The following is a 15,695-nucleotide window of genomic DNA, read 5'->3' as shown; positions in this document are numbered from 1 at the left end:
CACCCCCTTCACATGAATCGCATCGAGTTTGGGTAGCACTGTCATTCTGCCAGATATCAGCTTATTACTAGATGAAGACAGGAGACATTAAGAAACCATGTAGCTTATTTTTTAAACGAACAACCTGAGCAACTTACTGAGCAACTTTAATTCTTTTTGGTCAGTGGTGTTAAGCATCAGCTTTTACACAAAGAGAAGCAGAACACCAGATGTCCCTTTCTACAAGAAAAAACAAAATTACCAGAAAGCAGAAACAAGTTGGTATAGGGCCTCCCACACTCCAAAGAGGCATGACTTAAAATTCAGTAATAAAAGCAAGCCCAGAAGGCCATGCCCATCCAGTTCATGCAGGTTCTTTTACTTATACTGCTGGACATAGCTACATCTTTCGCCAACGGGAATGTTAAGCCCCTGGACCATTATGGTCTTCCTTTCACGTATTTCTTATTAGGCCTCCATACTGCAAGCCAGCCAGCATGCAGAATAGCTTGTGCATGTTCTGCCCAGCATAGGCGACACACACACACACACACACACACAGCAAGTACCTTTAAACATCAAGCTTGCATCAATTTGTTTTGTAACTAGGCACTGGGGGCATTTATCCCACAGAGCAATTATAAGTTAGTGTTTAATGACTCTATTGCCTTCTGAATCCTCTGTAAATAACAAGTCACAACTTGACTTCTGACTAATGTCTGCTAGAACAGACCAGCTCATGCCTGGAGCTATGTGAGGCCCTCTCTCTGCAGAAAAACAAGCCCCAAAACAGTCCTTACAGGATGGACTCGATACTGTGCTGCTTTTGTTCCAGGGAGGTCTGTTGTGCAAAGACAGTTTGCCTTGTCCATGGGGAAAGTGGTTAGAAATGACTTTATGACCTTCAGTGTCCTGTGTGAACAGGAGACGGGGTGTGTCTACCTGGGTGGTCTCATGTCCTTTACCAAAATCAGAAGTGGCATTGCTGGTTTTCAAACAAAGGTCAGATGCAGTTCTATCAACGCTCTTCAAAGTCTTCACTTTTATTACACTTTTCTCCTGTTGAGGATTTATATTCTCAGAGTCAGAGAAATCACTGCAAGAGGATGGACATCTGTATTTTCTCTGAACTTTGGTTCTTTGTCTAGCTGAAACTCTTGGAAGGTTGTGGCTACTCTGAGAAAACAAGGATTCTCTCTTCCAGACACCATTTCCCTCTCTCAAAGGTGCATCGGCAGCTGCAGGATCAAGAACTCCCTTTTCTCCTAGGTGCTGAGTGGAGCCGGAGGAGAGCAGTTCTGCAGCAGAGACGTTTACCTTGGAAGATGGGAAGATGCATCCCGCTCTTTGGGGCGGAGTAGCAGAACTTGAAGGAGGAATGTTGAACCCTTGTGGCGTCTCTGCAGGCTCTTGCAGTTCTAGTGGCTGGAGCAGAGCAGCTCGTAATGGGACTCCTGCCCCCTTGGACAACTCAGAGTCTCTCAGGTTGGAGACACTGTTGGATGAAGGACCTGACAGCTTTTTATCTGCATTGGTTCTCCTTTCCTCTGAAAGAACAAGTTGTATCTAAATTGAGCCCCACGGGTCATAGAGTTGGATTAGAATGGCAAGTTCAAACTAATGTAGACCCTAATGCAGAGCCGAATGTAGGCAATGTTGGCTAGAGACAGAATAAACGTCTTTTGTAAGCCCAAAGTACCCACTAGACAGGTAGTTTCACCTTGTCCCAGCACTAGGTGAGGACACACAGACACAGTCACTGCAGAGAATACCACTCGCCCAAGGAGAATTGCATGCATGAGTTGTTTCTGCTGCCTGTGGCCAAAATGATGATTCATGCAGATGCCCCAAACAGCTGTACTAAGTGCAAGACAGAATGGCACATTCCATCTTGGTTCATAAAAAAGCAGCGTGCCTTAGCTAACAGAAGTTGCAGACACAGTTAACTGTAGCCAACCTAAGAACTATTTTGGTTAATTGAAGGAAGTAATAACAGAAATGCTGGGGCAGGACTGTGTCTTGTACCCAGTGCTACACTTGAGTGGCAAAATAGTAGACAAAGCAACACGTGGAGTACGGCTTTTCTGCAGTAACTCAGCAGCTCTCAGTTCCTGCTGTTCCTTGGAAGGGGGGTGGGAGACAAGCAGCAGCTCTTCTCCTCTCCCTCAGAATCTGACTTGAAAGCAAAGTCACATCCTGCTGTTCCTGTTTTTTGAGATATTCAGAATTAACTGGGGTTTACTGATACAACAGAGATGCAAAGGTTTTTTGAATGCTGTTGTGTGTTTTTCTATAGTGTCTTCACAATGAAAGGTGCAATGAAGAGTGAAAAAATAAACCGTCTTATACAAAGCTCTGCAAATGTCCGCAAATGATTAAAGCCCAGTCATTTCCTCTTGGTAACTTTCTGCCTTCACGGGGAGAATATACAGCTACTGAATCTAAACATTTCACTTCCTTCTTGAATAGTAACTTCAATTTGCGCAACAAAATGTCTTAACAGAGTGAACAGTGGGTGCCTATAACCTTTTGAAATCAACAGAGTGCAGGAGTTCCTGCTTGCTTCACTTCCCCGCAAAATACTTTGAGGGCCAGTTTCAACCATTTAAATGTTTTAAACTGGCTTGCAGAGGCACTGCCAGGACTCTCTGGAAGACATGAGAAAAACAATGCCAGATCAGACCAAAGCTCTGTCTAGTCCAGCACATGGTAGCAAACCAGCTGCCCACAGCATCCCTTAAGCAGGATGGGTGCAAGACCTCCTCCTTCCCAGGCTCCTCAGCAACTGGTGCATGTGGACGGCTGGGCCTTGCTTACATTCCCTGCACCCCACCCCTGACCCCAAAGTTTTCTGATGCCAGAGCTGCGGTTTGTGCAGAGAGAACCACACCAGGAGCAAGGGCAGAGGGAGGGACTTTTCCTAAGTTGGCTCCGAGATGAGAGCTTTTTCCTATGGCAGCCTCCAGCAATCACAGAACTGCACCCAAATCAAATCAGCTCCAGCCAGTGACTATTGCATGTTATGCCTGGCTGGGAGCGGCGGGGGAGGCACTCTTTTCTGCACCCACCCACCCAAAGCACTTCAAGGGAAGGCTTAAAGCTCCCCTGCCTGCCTGCCTGCCTCTCAAAATTAAGGGACAGGGTCACTGGGGAAAGAATTAAAGCCACTGACCCATCAGGGATTCCAGTCGAGAGCCCTGCCGCTGCTTAATAACAGGGCTGCCACTAAAAATTTCATTTTCCATATCCCTGATTTTCCCTGACCAATGTATTTAAATTTCCCTGACCACCAGATACAAATAACCTGGCATGAAAATTAATCATAGCTTACATTACATTAAATAACAGTTTTAGTAAATGCTTTAAAACTATGCAAGGACTGAAAGATGCAACTTCAGTACAAGCTTCTGTAAACATTGATGATTAAGTGAACATATGCAGTTGTGAACCTGCACTAAAAATGTTGCTAAGATGGAAATTTCAAGAAACAATTTCTAAACCATGATAAATGGTAATATTTCTGTTCCTTTAAGCTATGCTAAACATTATGTAAAACAGAAATTTCACTGAAGAGTCCTTTAACAAAAATTTAAAGCCATGTAATAAATTTTGTTTTGAAATTGCAATTAAAATCAAGTAAGAAACTAGAGAACTAGGATTCCTTAGAGAAATTAAAGATACACAGCCATTATGCTTTTTCTTTTTCTTAACAATTGACCAGAAATACATTCTTTGTTGGCTTCTCAGTTTTGTTTTTAGCACTTTCAAGGAGCTGAATGTCTCCCTCAATTTTCTTCTGAGTTTTTCACTGCTTACGGCATTTAATCTTCAAGTACTCTGTGTACGATGGGACCTCACCTGATCAGTTGCAACAATCCTTCAACCAATTGCAACAGATTTGAGTCTTCCGCAATTTGGAACAGCACCGGAAATTCAACACTAATGAAATAGTTTCCTCATTTAAAATACTCTTATCAACACTGATCAACTTTCAACTGAAGTATTCCAAGACAAGACACATTTTGACAACTATCCAGAAGTCTGAGAACTTTTTCTTAGTCATCAAATTCCCACTGTAAAAAAGGGTACAGGCATCTTGGTTTTGGCATTCAAGGTAAAACCCGCTTAGTTTAATCTCGTTCAAGAGGTTCTTTTGCTGCAAAGCCATCAAAAGCCTTCCTTCTGTCACGCTAGTTCTCAGATAATGTCAAGTCAATTGTTAACAACTGAGATCCAAACTTCTGCCGTTTTTCTTTTTAAGCCATGAAGTACCTGAGACAAAAATTGCCAATGGTTTCTGGCTTTGAAACCTTTGCAGAAATAGTTCAAAACACCTCCTAATTGATTTCATGAAAGCTATTTGAGTTGGGCTTGAACCGCAGCTTTTACACAACTGTTTGGGAGTTTTGTTTCCACATCCTTCTTGACACTGTCAAATAGTGATGACACCTTTAACACCTATAACAGTGGTGGTGAACCTATGGCACACATGGCACAGCAGGCACGCAGCGCCCTCTCTGTCGGCATGCGAGCCAAGTCGCCCCAGCGTCCCCCCAGCAGCCGAGCATCAGATAACAGTGCACACAGGGGCCATGCGCATGCTCGGAAAGAGCAGCAGCGGAAGGCGATGACGTCATGAGCCACAACTCATTAGCCGCGACTCGTCCGAGCTTCCGCATGGCCAGTCAGTGCACTGCCAAGGATATATATATTTGCTTGGACTGGCTGTGAGTTGTTTTTTCTAAACGAAAACCTCAGTTTTCAGGTTTTATTGTAGTTTTGGCACTTTGCGATAAATAAGTGGGTTTTGGGTTGCAGTTTGGGCAGTCTCTAAAAGGTTCGCCATCACTGACCTGCAACATTCTTTAGCCTCCTAATGGAGCAAAAACCTCATAGCGGAGCAATTGTGACTTTCCAGTGATAGCAGTGAATGATGCCTGCCTATATGGGAAATCCTAGAAAAAATGCACGACACAAGACCAAATTCTGGCCACTTTTGGGCATGCTTCAAGAGACACAAGGACCTTGCTACACGTTCCAATGTCTCAGTTCTTGGGGTTCTCCTTTCCAGTCAATGTTAGTTATCATTTCTTTCAGAAAAAGGTGGTTGACACTTGGCTAATCCATGAGTACTGGAGGTCATTTTGCAAAGTCACAAAGAAAACGTGTTCAAAACATCTGGAGATGGTCTTCAGCAGCCATAATTAGAAGAAAAGCACTGGCCAGATTGTGCATGGAAATTCTCTGGCAGCATTCATCAAAACTGAACATTAAGTCCATCTGACTCTTTTGAGTAACCATGTCCAGTGCTTCATCAAAACATAGCAAACATTTTGGCACTGCTTCATTTCTTTCAGTAAGCAATCAGAGAAGCATCGTGCCAAGCCCAAAACCACAGCATATGTTGCTTTTATTTTTAAAAGATGAAACCTTTCAGCTATCTGGCTGTCTGAGAATCTTTGCTTGAGTAATTCATAAATATTATTGCAAGAATTAAATGACATCTTCATTCCTAGTTGCAAAGCCCACAAACACATAAGACACGGGAAGCCAGCTGGTTTGTGTGTGGCGGCTGGTTTTTTGCCCTTTGCATCATCCTGAATGTGCTTTCCAGTGGTTCCTTGGTGCTTTTACTAGTTGAGCTTGACTTTGAACCAGAACATGTTGCACTAGACTCGGTTTAATTTTGAGATTCCTAATTTTTAATTATTACATTGTGTTTCTATCCCACCATTCTTCCCTCTTGTGAGAACCCAAAGCTCATAACAAACCTGCGGAGGAGGCTGGTTGCAACTGAGTGACTGGCCCAAAGGCATCCAGTGGGATTCCTGGCTGAGCGGGAATTAGAACCTGGCTCTTGCATTTCCCTAGTCCAGCACTTGACCGCTGTGCCACACTGGCTCTCAGAATCAGAGGAGATGGGTCTCTGCTAAACCGAATATAACAATGAGCCCCAAATCCGTTTTTTTAAAAAGAAAAACCAACAATTGCTTTCCTTTTATTAACCTAGGTGTGATTTCTAAACCAATCTCATTTTTCTTGTTGAGAGCACAATTGTGCTGTGAGAAGACTGGACTTTACAGCTGATTAGAAGATATAATGGCTGGCTTGTACCCACAATTTGCTAAGTCATCTTAAAATAGTCACATCTTCAAATGAACTGAAATGGATTTGTGGGGTTTTGTTTTGTTTTGTTTTGTTTTTTGGGACACACAAATTACCCAATTGCAAGAAGCCAATCAGCTTTTCCATAATAATGCTCTCTCTTGCAGATTCATTGCATTTTGTTTTACTATTAGCAATCATCAGCCAATAAACATTATCTAATCATATGGAATGTGTGTGCATTATTATCTGACCCTTGCATTCTGCCTGCTTCACCCCAGCTGCCTCAAGTGCAGGCTGCCTTGCCACAGCGGCCTCTCAAAACATCTGTCATCCATTCTATGTATCTTAATCACAATTCCGCTGACTTCCCCTGAACGTTTGTTTCTCTGACTTTCTGGAAAATGGCAACCCCAAAATGGCAGTCCAGGAACTGGGGACTTTTCCCCCACTGCCCATTTTATGGCTCATCTACCAGGCAGAGCTCTCCAGGGCTTCATGGGGAACAGCTGAGGGGTTGAGTAAAACACAAATATAGGAACAATGGCCTTTATACTCTGACAGGGAGAAGAAGAAGTCTGTTTACAGGAGCATATTTATGGAATTAACTAAGAACTAAGCATGCAACCTCAGCCAACTTCCAGGCTGTTCCAAGAGCAACGCATACTTGATTCAAATTTCCCTTTGGGGTGAGGCAAGGACGTCTGCTTTAGGGATCATTTTGCCAGCATGTTCCTCTTCTCTATGCATGTACATCAGAGTTGCTAGAATCAAATGTCTGGGCAATATACTATGTAACTGCATTCATACATGCCAATCCAGAAAGTGGATGGGGGCATTTTTCTCCCTTTCTCATAATACTGGAACGCAAAGGGGTGATCCCACGAAGCTGATGGGTGGGAGATACAGGACAGAGAAGAGGAGCATGGCATATAGCCATGATTTGTGCTGTGCTAGCAGAGGAGGTCGTGATGGCTGCCAAAAGATGTAGTGGTCGCATCAGGATGTAGTGACGGAAGGCTTCAAAAAGGGATTAAACCATTTCTGGGAGGGCGAGATGACTGAATGTTACTAGTCCTGAAGACTCTCTGCTACCTCCAGCATCACAGCAAGTATGCTCCTGTACACCAGCTGCTGGGGATCATGGGCAAGAGGGTGCTGCAGCATGCCTCTCCTGCCTGTGGGTTTCCTTTGGACATTTGGATTGCCCCTGTGTGAACAAAATCCTGGACTAAGTGGACCCTTGTTCTGATTTAACGCCCTGCTTCTTCTGTGCTAGGCACCTGTGAGCATATTCCTGGTACAAATCACATGTGCACAAATGACTCTGGCAGGTTTACCTGCACGATCCACCTGCTGCACCTGCATGCACACAGTCCTAACCAGATGCTCAGTGAAAGACAAACAGTCAATCAGGAAGAGAAGCAGGTTGAATTTGGCTTCTGTGCATCTGACAGGGCTACATACATGCAACCCGGGTGCCAGGCAAACACATACTTCAATCAGACCAAAATGCTTCTCGGAGTTCAGTGTTAGTTCATTTAGGTGCAGTTCTGACCTTAACATTTTCACTCACTCACAGGAGTCCTCCACACACCACAAAAGTAGAAACTGTGCTGTTCGAAGGATTTGAGAAACAAGTAGATTTGGGAGATCCAACATCACTTTCCATTAACACACAGATGACAACCATTTAACTGAACACCAGGTTTCCTCCTTCTGACAAATCCAACTGATAAATGGAGCCAGTTTCGTTTGCTTTCAAAAGGGACTCATTCCAATTATTTGGATCCAACCCTTACAGAAAACCCCAGAGGCAGAAGGTCTTGCAAGCCTCATTGCTACCCTGCAGAATCCCAAGCTCAATTCACTCCCCGACCCCACTTCTATGAGACAGAAACTAGGGGGCTGCCCTCACCCCACGGAAAAGCATACCTGCTTGCTGAGCACTGAAGAAAGTGGAAATGGTGGTTTGCTTGGTGAATGGAACAGGTGCTTTTGTTGGCTCCAAACAAGGAGATGGTCGGTTCACTGCTCTTAACACCGGCTTGCCTATTAGGTTCTGAGTGGGAAAGAAATAGTAAGTTAGCATTCATCCACTCATCATCCTGCATTAGACTCTTCCCAACCCAACTGATTTCTAATCACATGGCATAGAATTGACTGGTGTCAGAAATCATCTTAAATCCTTGGAAATAAAGGTATCTACAACAAACGGGAGGTCATTTACTCAGTATTCCAGCCAGCAAGGCCCTCCGTCAGGATATTCCACTCGGTTTCCCACAACTGGCATTCCACAAGTGCTGAGCTGGCTCAAAACCCCTGATTAGGCTGTTTGATTATTTAATTTTTGCACGCTTTGGGTTTTTAAAAGTGGTTTATTTATTGATATTTCTGCAAGCTTTGGACTCCTCTGAGCATGCCAGAAAGGCCTCTGCAGAAAGAAACGCAGCTGACTAAGGCTGCCAAACGAGCCTGGGGCAGCTCCAACAATGAGACTGAGAAGCAGGTTCTCAGCACAGCAAAACCAACTAGAGAAGGGAGAAATTGGCTGGTGGACAGTACAAGTCCAGCTTCCTTCCCTTGCTGGAAGACTCTGCTTCTGGTCCCAACACGTATAGACCTCTCCATAGGACAGTGATGGTGAACCTTTTAGAGACCGAGTGCCTAAACTGCAACCCAAAACCCACTTATTTATCGCAGAGTGCCAACACTGCAATAAAACCTGAAAACAGCCAGTCCAAGCAAATCTCTCTCTCTCCCCCCCCCTCTCTCTCCCCCCCCTTGGGAGCACGCTGACCGGCCATGTGAAAGCGCAGACGAGTTGCAGCTAATGTGTGGCGGCTTGTGATGTCGTCGTTGCCTGGCAGCATTACTCCTTTCCGAGCATGCCTGTGGCCTCTATTTGCGCTGTTATCCGATGCTCGGCTGCTCGGGCGATGCTGTGGCAACTTGGCTCGCATGCCGACAGAGAGGGCTCTGCATGCCCGCTGTGGCAAGCGTGCCATGGGATCGCCACCACTCCCATAGGGCAACACCACAGACTCAAGTTTCTGATCCTGGCATAGCTCTCTTTCCCTGTGGGGAAGACCCCCATTCTACCAAGAAAATGGCACTCGGGGCCATTGAACTTCATACGCACACACACGCGTGCACGCGCATTGTGAAGAAATACCTTTTCACCTGCCATGTTAGCCTCCTGAAAAGGCATTCCATAATGGGATGGCAGAGCTGAGAACTCTCTTTTATGGCCTCCTAACTAGCCATCTTTGGTAGGTGCTCAGAAAAGCACTTCCAAAGATGACCTAAGGATCCCAGAAGGTCTGTGCATGAGATAACATTCCTTTGGGGGTGCCCCTTGCATCTGCTTCTCAAGCACAGCTCGGGATCCTCTGCATTCGCCATCAGCACAGGTTAGGAATCAGCACCCACCTCCCCGATGGGTACTACTCTGCAAGCCTCAGGTTCCTGCAAGGAGCACATTCAAGAGCCCTCTCTATGGAGAAGCAAAGATACGCCCACTGTTTCTGAGAAATCCAGTGTGACACTGATAGCCCCAGGCAAGAAACCATATACTGCAACAGTTTGCAAGGACCCTGGTTATATTTACTGTCAATGGACTGGAAACATACAGGTTGCCTGAGGTGAGAAGGAATTACATCATTTTCTCAGCCCTATAAAGATCTACCACCTAAAAATTTCAAGCTTTTAAAAACGGGTGCCCAGCCTTGCTGTTCCCAGACACTGGAGTCCAGATCTGAGGACAGCCTCCAATTGGCACTTCCAAAGGAAGCTCCATTGCTGGCAACAAAAAGAAGGGCCTTCTCAGTGGCAGCCCCCCAGTTATGGAACAAGCTCCCCACTGAGGCCCACCTGGCAACAACTTTGACTTCTTTTCAGCATCATATTAAGACTGTCCTCTACAGCAAGGCACTGAATTGAGGCATTATGTCAGCAGCTTAATGGATCTTGTGATTTAATTTGTATAAACTATTACAACTTTAAAGATTTGTTTTTAGATTTGGCTTTTCAGTTTATATTGTACTTTCATGATTTTTATAATTTTATATTTTATGTTGTATTTCATCTGTTAACCAGAGAGCTTCAGCTATTAAACAGTATAGAAATAAAATTAACACGAATTGGAATTACACTTACCTGTAATTTGCTCTTTTTCAGTGCTGAAGTATCCAACCAAACATTACAAGTTTCCTGCTGCTTAACAGCAGAGCTTCTGCCTTTGCCCTTCATCAGACATTTGCCTCGGGCATTCAGGCAATGGTGACTTTCGGCAACCTAAAGTGAAAGAAGGCAAGCTTTATACCAAATTCCTAGTCCTTATAGTTGCAAAGAAAGTGTTCAAATACCGCATGGTCATATGGCTTGGGGCCTACAACGGGCAAATAAAAACCAACAGGTTTCACTCAACTGGGATGCCTCCTCCATTTGCCACCTGCTCCAAACCTATCCTATGGATTGGATGCTTCGGCCAGGGACTGGGACTGAGGAACGGCCAGTTTAGAGGCAGAATCCGACCTGCCAGGCTACCCCCACCCCCAGGCAGCCCACAGGAGCCCCCCGTGAGGCCCTCGCCAAAGCCCCAGCTCCCCAGAGGGGCGCGGAACGCCGCCGGGCCAGGCGAGGGTCGAGCCACGCCGCCGGAAGGAGCCGCTGCAGGCTCCCTCCCCTGCCTCACCCGCGCCCCGTTATCAGCGGGGCTGGCTCGCTGGCTGCCGCACCCGGGCAGGGGGGGCTGGGGGGGACGGGGACACGGCGGGGACAGGGAGCTGCCCGCTGCGGGGCAGGGCGGGCTGGCAAGCTGGAACGGCGCCCGCCGAGCGGGGCTTTCGCTCCCAGGCAGGCCCCGCTAAGCCCCGGAACCGCCTTCTCTTTCTGGCTGGGCCGTTCCGGGAGTTGCAGCGCGTACTGCTGCCCAAAGGCGCGGTCCGATATTGCACCATGGCACGCCATCATCGGAGGTCGGGCTTCGGCTTCGAGTGCCCGAGAAGGCGCGCCCCTAACGCCGAGGAAAGCGGAGCCCCGCAACCGACTTACCGGATGGGTCGCGCCGCGGGCAGAGGCGCAAAGCGGCTCCAAGCTTCCCGCGCCCCAGGCCCCGCCCCGCGGAAAGGCCCAATCGCCGCTCGCTCTGCCTTGCCCCGCCCCCTGCTCCTGCAGCTGCGCCCGGGCGCTTCTCGGCTCGGCTTGAGCCACGAGGTGCAAACCTTACTCCGGTGTAAAGATGCGAAGAAGCACCCTTGCCAGCTTTGCCGGCTGGAGCACGCTGGGAATTGTAGGACTTCTGTCCGCTTGGAGGTGCTTTTTCCTGCCATCACGCTTTTCCTGCAGAACCAAGGAAGAGAGGCAGCGTTTGAGCAGAACAACCCAGTGCACATGTTGTCTTCCAGCGATTCCGGGGCAATATCTGGGCATGTCTACTCAAAAGTAAGCCCCTCTGGAAGTTGCTCCGAAGTCATTCTGCTGGCAGGACCAGGCGACGTGCATGGACAGCAACTTTTGCCAGCCTTGATACCATCGATGCATGTTGGAGTAGAATTCCCAACATGTGCCCATGTTGGCTGAGGCATGATGGGAGTTGTAGTCCAGTGCATTGGGAGGCCACAGCTTTGGAAGGGCTGATGTGCAGGATAGTTGACCTGACCATGAAGGGCCGAATAAAGCATTATTTTGAATTGCTATCTGGCCGGTATGTCCGTTCCTTCCCCCTTTCTGCTGCAGAGCAGGCACGGGGCGGGGGGGGGGCGGGAGTCAGGATTGGACCCAGCATGGAAAAGTAAGGGGCTTTTTACAGATCGAGCCCCCTTGCACTTACTCTAGATAAAATGTATTATCTATATAAGCAGCCTTATGTATTGTAAGCCACCTAGGAAAGCCTCAACAGTTATAGGCGGCCTATACATACACGTATGCATAAATAAATAAATAAGCAAGCAAGCAAGCAAGCAAGCAAGTGGGTGAGTCCTATAGATATTTATTTATTTATTTATTTATTTATTTATTAAAACATTTTTATGCCACCCCATTCGCCGAAGCCTCAGGGCGGCTTACATCACTAAGTTAAAATAATTATAATATAAATTAAAAATATAAATATTAAATTAAAAATACAACAATACAGTATAAAATAAGCCGCCCTGGCCAGATAAAATCCAATAATATTAACAGTTAAAATGCCGCTTGAATAAAAAGGTCTTCGCCTGGCGCCGAAAAACAAATAACGACGGCGCCAGGCGGACCTCTCTGGGGAGCGCATTCCATAACTTAGGCGCCACCGCAGAGAAAGCCCTCCTCCGAGTACCCACCCTCCTAATTTCTTTCACGGAGGGTTCCCGGAGAAAGGCCTCCCCCACCGATCTCAAGGGGCGGCTGGGCATATATGGATGCAAGCGCTCCTTCAGGTAACCAGATTATGTAAGATTATTTAAGCAACATGCTTTGGCACAAAGCTGATCACACATGTCCTTGCCGGCCCAGCACCACCTGATCCACTTTATTCTGGAGGCTTGACTGACAGCCACACAGGCAACTCCAAGAGCCCAATTGTGCCAGTTAAGCCTTGTAGTTTCTGACTTGCTGCACTTGCACCTCACTTTAAAAGCTTTCACCATGCCAGGGCTTCTTGATCACATAGAATGCAGTCCTAAGCAAGAGGAGTGTTCAGGACTTTTTCTGTCCAAACATGTATAGGACTGTACCCTTATTTTATTTTTGTTGGCTATGTTTTGTGATTGAAAAATGTGTGACTTTTAAAAATATTTACAAATAAAAAGGTGTTTGAAGTGGTTTTGTTTTGTTTTTTTGAAGGAAAAAACCCCATCTGAGACACAATTTTCTCCAGTGCCCCAATATAATCAGAGCTGCAATTCTATCCCTACTTCCTGGGAGCAAGTCTGCCTGAATTCAGAGGGAGTTACTTTTGAGTAACCATGCTTTGAGTAATGCATAGGACTGAACTGTTAAAAGCTGAAAATACAGTTAATTCTCTTTCTCCACTTACTTACAAGATCTTAGATATGAATGTTTTGAAACTGGTTTAGCTGTTTAAACTGTTTTAAATTTGGTACACTAAAACTTTCAGGCTGTATTTTACTGTATCTGTAGTTTATCATTGTGTTTGTGGATTGCTGTGAACTACCAGAGCGCTTTGGTTACCAGCTATTATAGCAATCAAAGAAATATAAATTAACCATTTTCCTGAGTCCCAGGAAATTGGTTTCCCTCTTGCATGTGTTCATCGCTTATAGGCCAGTGCTACTTGCCAATGCTTTAACAATAAAATGAGCAAAAGAATTGGCTTTTTCTTGCACTGGAACCCTGCTGATGTAATGGCATTGGTATTTTAGTAAAGTTTAACTACACTACATAACTTCAGTTTTGTTCTGCAAGGACTTGCCATGACCTTTGCTTCAGGCAGATAGAGTGATTGTGAACGGAGGCAGCCTGAGAGGTTTCTCACTCCCCACCTCTGCCAGAATGCAGGGGTGCAGTGAGGATGCTCTGCTGGGTGGACCCCGAAATAATGGCCCTGGTGTAACCTAAAATGCAACAGCCCTGGAGAGCAACTGGGCAAGTCAGGGAGATACAAAACACAAATGTTTCCCAGCAAAGCTGGGCTGGGCTCCACATGGGGCTTAGTAGTGACGTAGGACAGACATTCAAGGTTAGATTTGGAGTAGCTACCGACAGAATGTCAAACATTTGGCATGCAGCGTCCATAACAGTGGAATAATTAGCAATGAACAATCCTTGATTTCCCCTGTCCATCATGGCTACACCACAGGCAGTACCTGGGATCAGACTACAGGAAACTCAGGAATTAGTATGGGTTGAGTGTGGGTTCTTCATAAGATATGGGTTATCATATTGCCTAACCCAGTTGCACTAACAAACCCATAAAAAAAACCCATGTTTTGTGGTTGCACTGTGTTCACCATGGGTGGGTTCAGACATGACAACCCAAGGTTCCACAGCAAGGCCAGTGATGGCGAACCTTTTGGAGACCAAGTGCCCAAATTGTAACCCAAAACCCACTTATTTATTGCAAAGCCTCCCTTGAGTAGCTTTTTCTGCACAGCTCACAATTTCTGCCCATTCTAAACACATTCCAACCATCAAAACCATGCCAGGGCACCTCATTTTTCTAACCCTACCCTGGTGCACACCCCTAACCCTAATATACTGGTAAAGTTCTTTCAAAAATAATGCAATTTTGGAAAAGGCTTCCATGAATAGTTTTTTCTGCACAGCTCATTTCTGCCCATTTTAAACACAATAAAACCTGAAAACTGAGGTTTTAGTTTACAAAAAACACCTCACAGCCATTCCAAGCAAATATATTTATATATATATCCTTGGCAGCACACTGACCAGCTGTGCGAAAGCTTGGACCAGTGGCGGCTAATGAGTCACGACTTGTGACATCATCACCGGGCGCCACTATTCCTTTGTGAGCATATGCATGGCCCGTGTGCTTTGTTACCCGATGCTCGGCTTCTGGGCCAATGCTGGGGCGACTTGGCTCACGAACCGACAGAGAGGGCTCTGCATGCCCGCTGTGGCACGCATGCCATAAGTTCGCCACCACTGTGCTAGGCACTTAAAATATTTACAGCCAAAATCCACGGCACACCAATCTGCATAAAATTGGAATGTTTGATGTATATTTTGACATACAAACGTAGAAATAATTCCTAGGATTTATTTAAATTTCACCAAAGGAAAAGCCAGCCAATTCATTTTTCATCCAAATATAAAATCTTCAATTAATCTGATCCCTGTCCCAGATCATCCCATAATAATGGAAAAAACTATTGTTTTCCTAAGTTTCATTGCCATGCAGAGAAATATGCAGAGGGGAAAGGAGATTGCAGCATGTGGTCAGAGGGCAATTAAAGCTTCCCTTCCTTGTGGCAGGACCCCTGGAAAACCGTCCTCTGCATGGCAATGAAGCTAAGAAAAAAACCTTTCTATGGACAACCAACTCTGTTCGAGAAAACCTGCTGGGCCTGTCCATGTTGACATAAGAGAGTACTTGACAGGGGCTGAAGCTGTGCCTTCACCTCTCACCGGCCCACAGCGAGTTGGTGCGTGCCCTTCCGCCCCAGGATCGCTCTGCAAATCTGCTCAGGGGTAGAAGTCCGAGAGGCGCCCTGCGTTTGCGTGTCTAAGCAAGAAGGCAAGGCCCCAGGGCCGCTTTTGCGGCCCCGTATCAAGGATTGCAAGGTTTGTGGGCTGGCTGAAGGAGGCACCCCCGCAGTGAGGTTTCCGGCTCCAGGGCTTCCTCAGCGGCAGGCGTGCCCCACCTTATCTCGTGGGAGCAGCAGGAAGCGCCCGGCTGTGCCACGACGTGCCCTGCACCGCCTCTGCCCCAAGTCTTCAGCTGCTCTTCTGCCACTGAGAGCTCCAGAAGGACCCGAGTGGCGCCAGCACCGAAGGCAGGCATGCAGGCGACTGGCAAGGGTCCCACCCCAGCATGGCGGAAGCCCCCTGGCCTTGCTCCTCCTAGAATCATAGTAGAGTTGGTAGGGGCCACGGAGGCCATCGGGTCCAACCCCCTGCTGTGGCAGGACTCCAAGTCACACCATCCCACT

At 46.5% G+C, this 15,695-nt stretch overlaps 1 protein-coding gene across 1 annotated transcript; it reads right to left on the bottom strand.

Annotated features, from left to right (window-relative positions):
• Positions 1-217: 217 nt before the first annotated feature.
• LOC123025847 (aurora kinase A and ninein-interacting protein-like) lies at positions 218-15,655 on the bottom strand. The gene is made up of 5 exons (XM_044434932.1): positions 15,165-15,655; positions 11,310-11,427; positions 10,243-10,380; positions 8,020-8,146; positions 218-1,526 (listed from the first exon to the last, which is right to left on the bottom strand). Exons 2-5 carry the CDS (start codon positions 11,415-11,417, stop codon positions 625-627), a joined length of 1,275 nt encoding a protein of 424 aa, XP_044290867.1. The 5' UTR covers positions 11,418-11,427; positions 15,165-15,655; the 3' UTR covers positions 218-624.
• Between the last annotated feature and the right edge of the window lie 40 nt (positions 15,656-15,695).

This window comes from Varanus komodoensis, unplaced genomic scaffold, assembly GCF_004798865.1.
Source record: "Varanus komodoensis strain SLA01 unplaced genomic scaffold, ASM479886v1 scaffold29_1, whole genome shotgun sequence".
Taxonomy (NCBI): Eukaryota; Metazoa; Chordata; class Lepidosauria; order Squamata; family Varanidae; genus Varanus; species Varanus komodoensis.
Note: the sequence above shows the minus strand (reverse complement) of the source record. Positions and strands in the feature narration are given on the sequence as shown.

Coding starts and splice junctions, on each gene's coding strand:
- LOC123025847 (XM_044434932.1), bottom strand. CDS start 11,417: ATGGCAGGAAAAAGCACCTCCAAGCGGACAGAAGTCCTACAATTCCCA. Junction 10,381..11,309: donor CATCTTTACACCGGAGTAAG/GTTTGCACCTCG, acceptor CTTTCACTTTAG/GTTGCCGAAAGTCACCATTG. Junction 1,527..8,019: donor CTTCAGTGCTCAGCAAGCAG/GTATGCTTTTCC, acceptor TTGTTCTTTCAG/AGGAAAGGAGAACCAATGCA.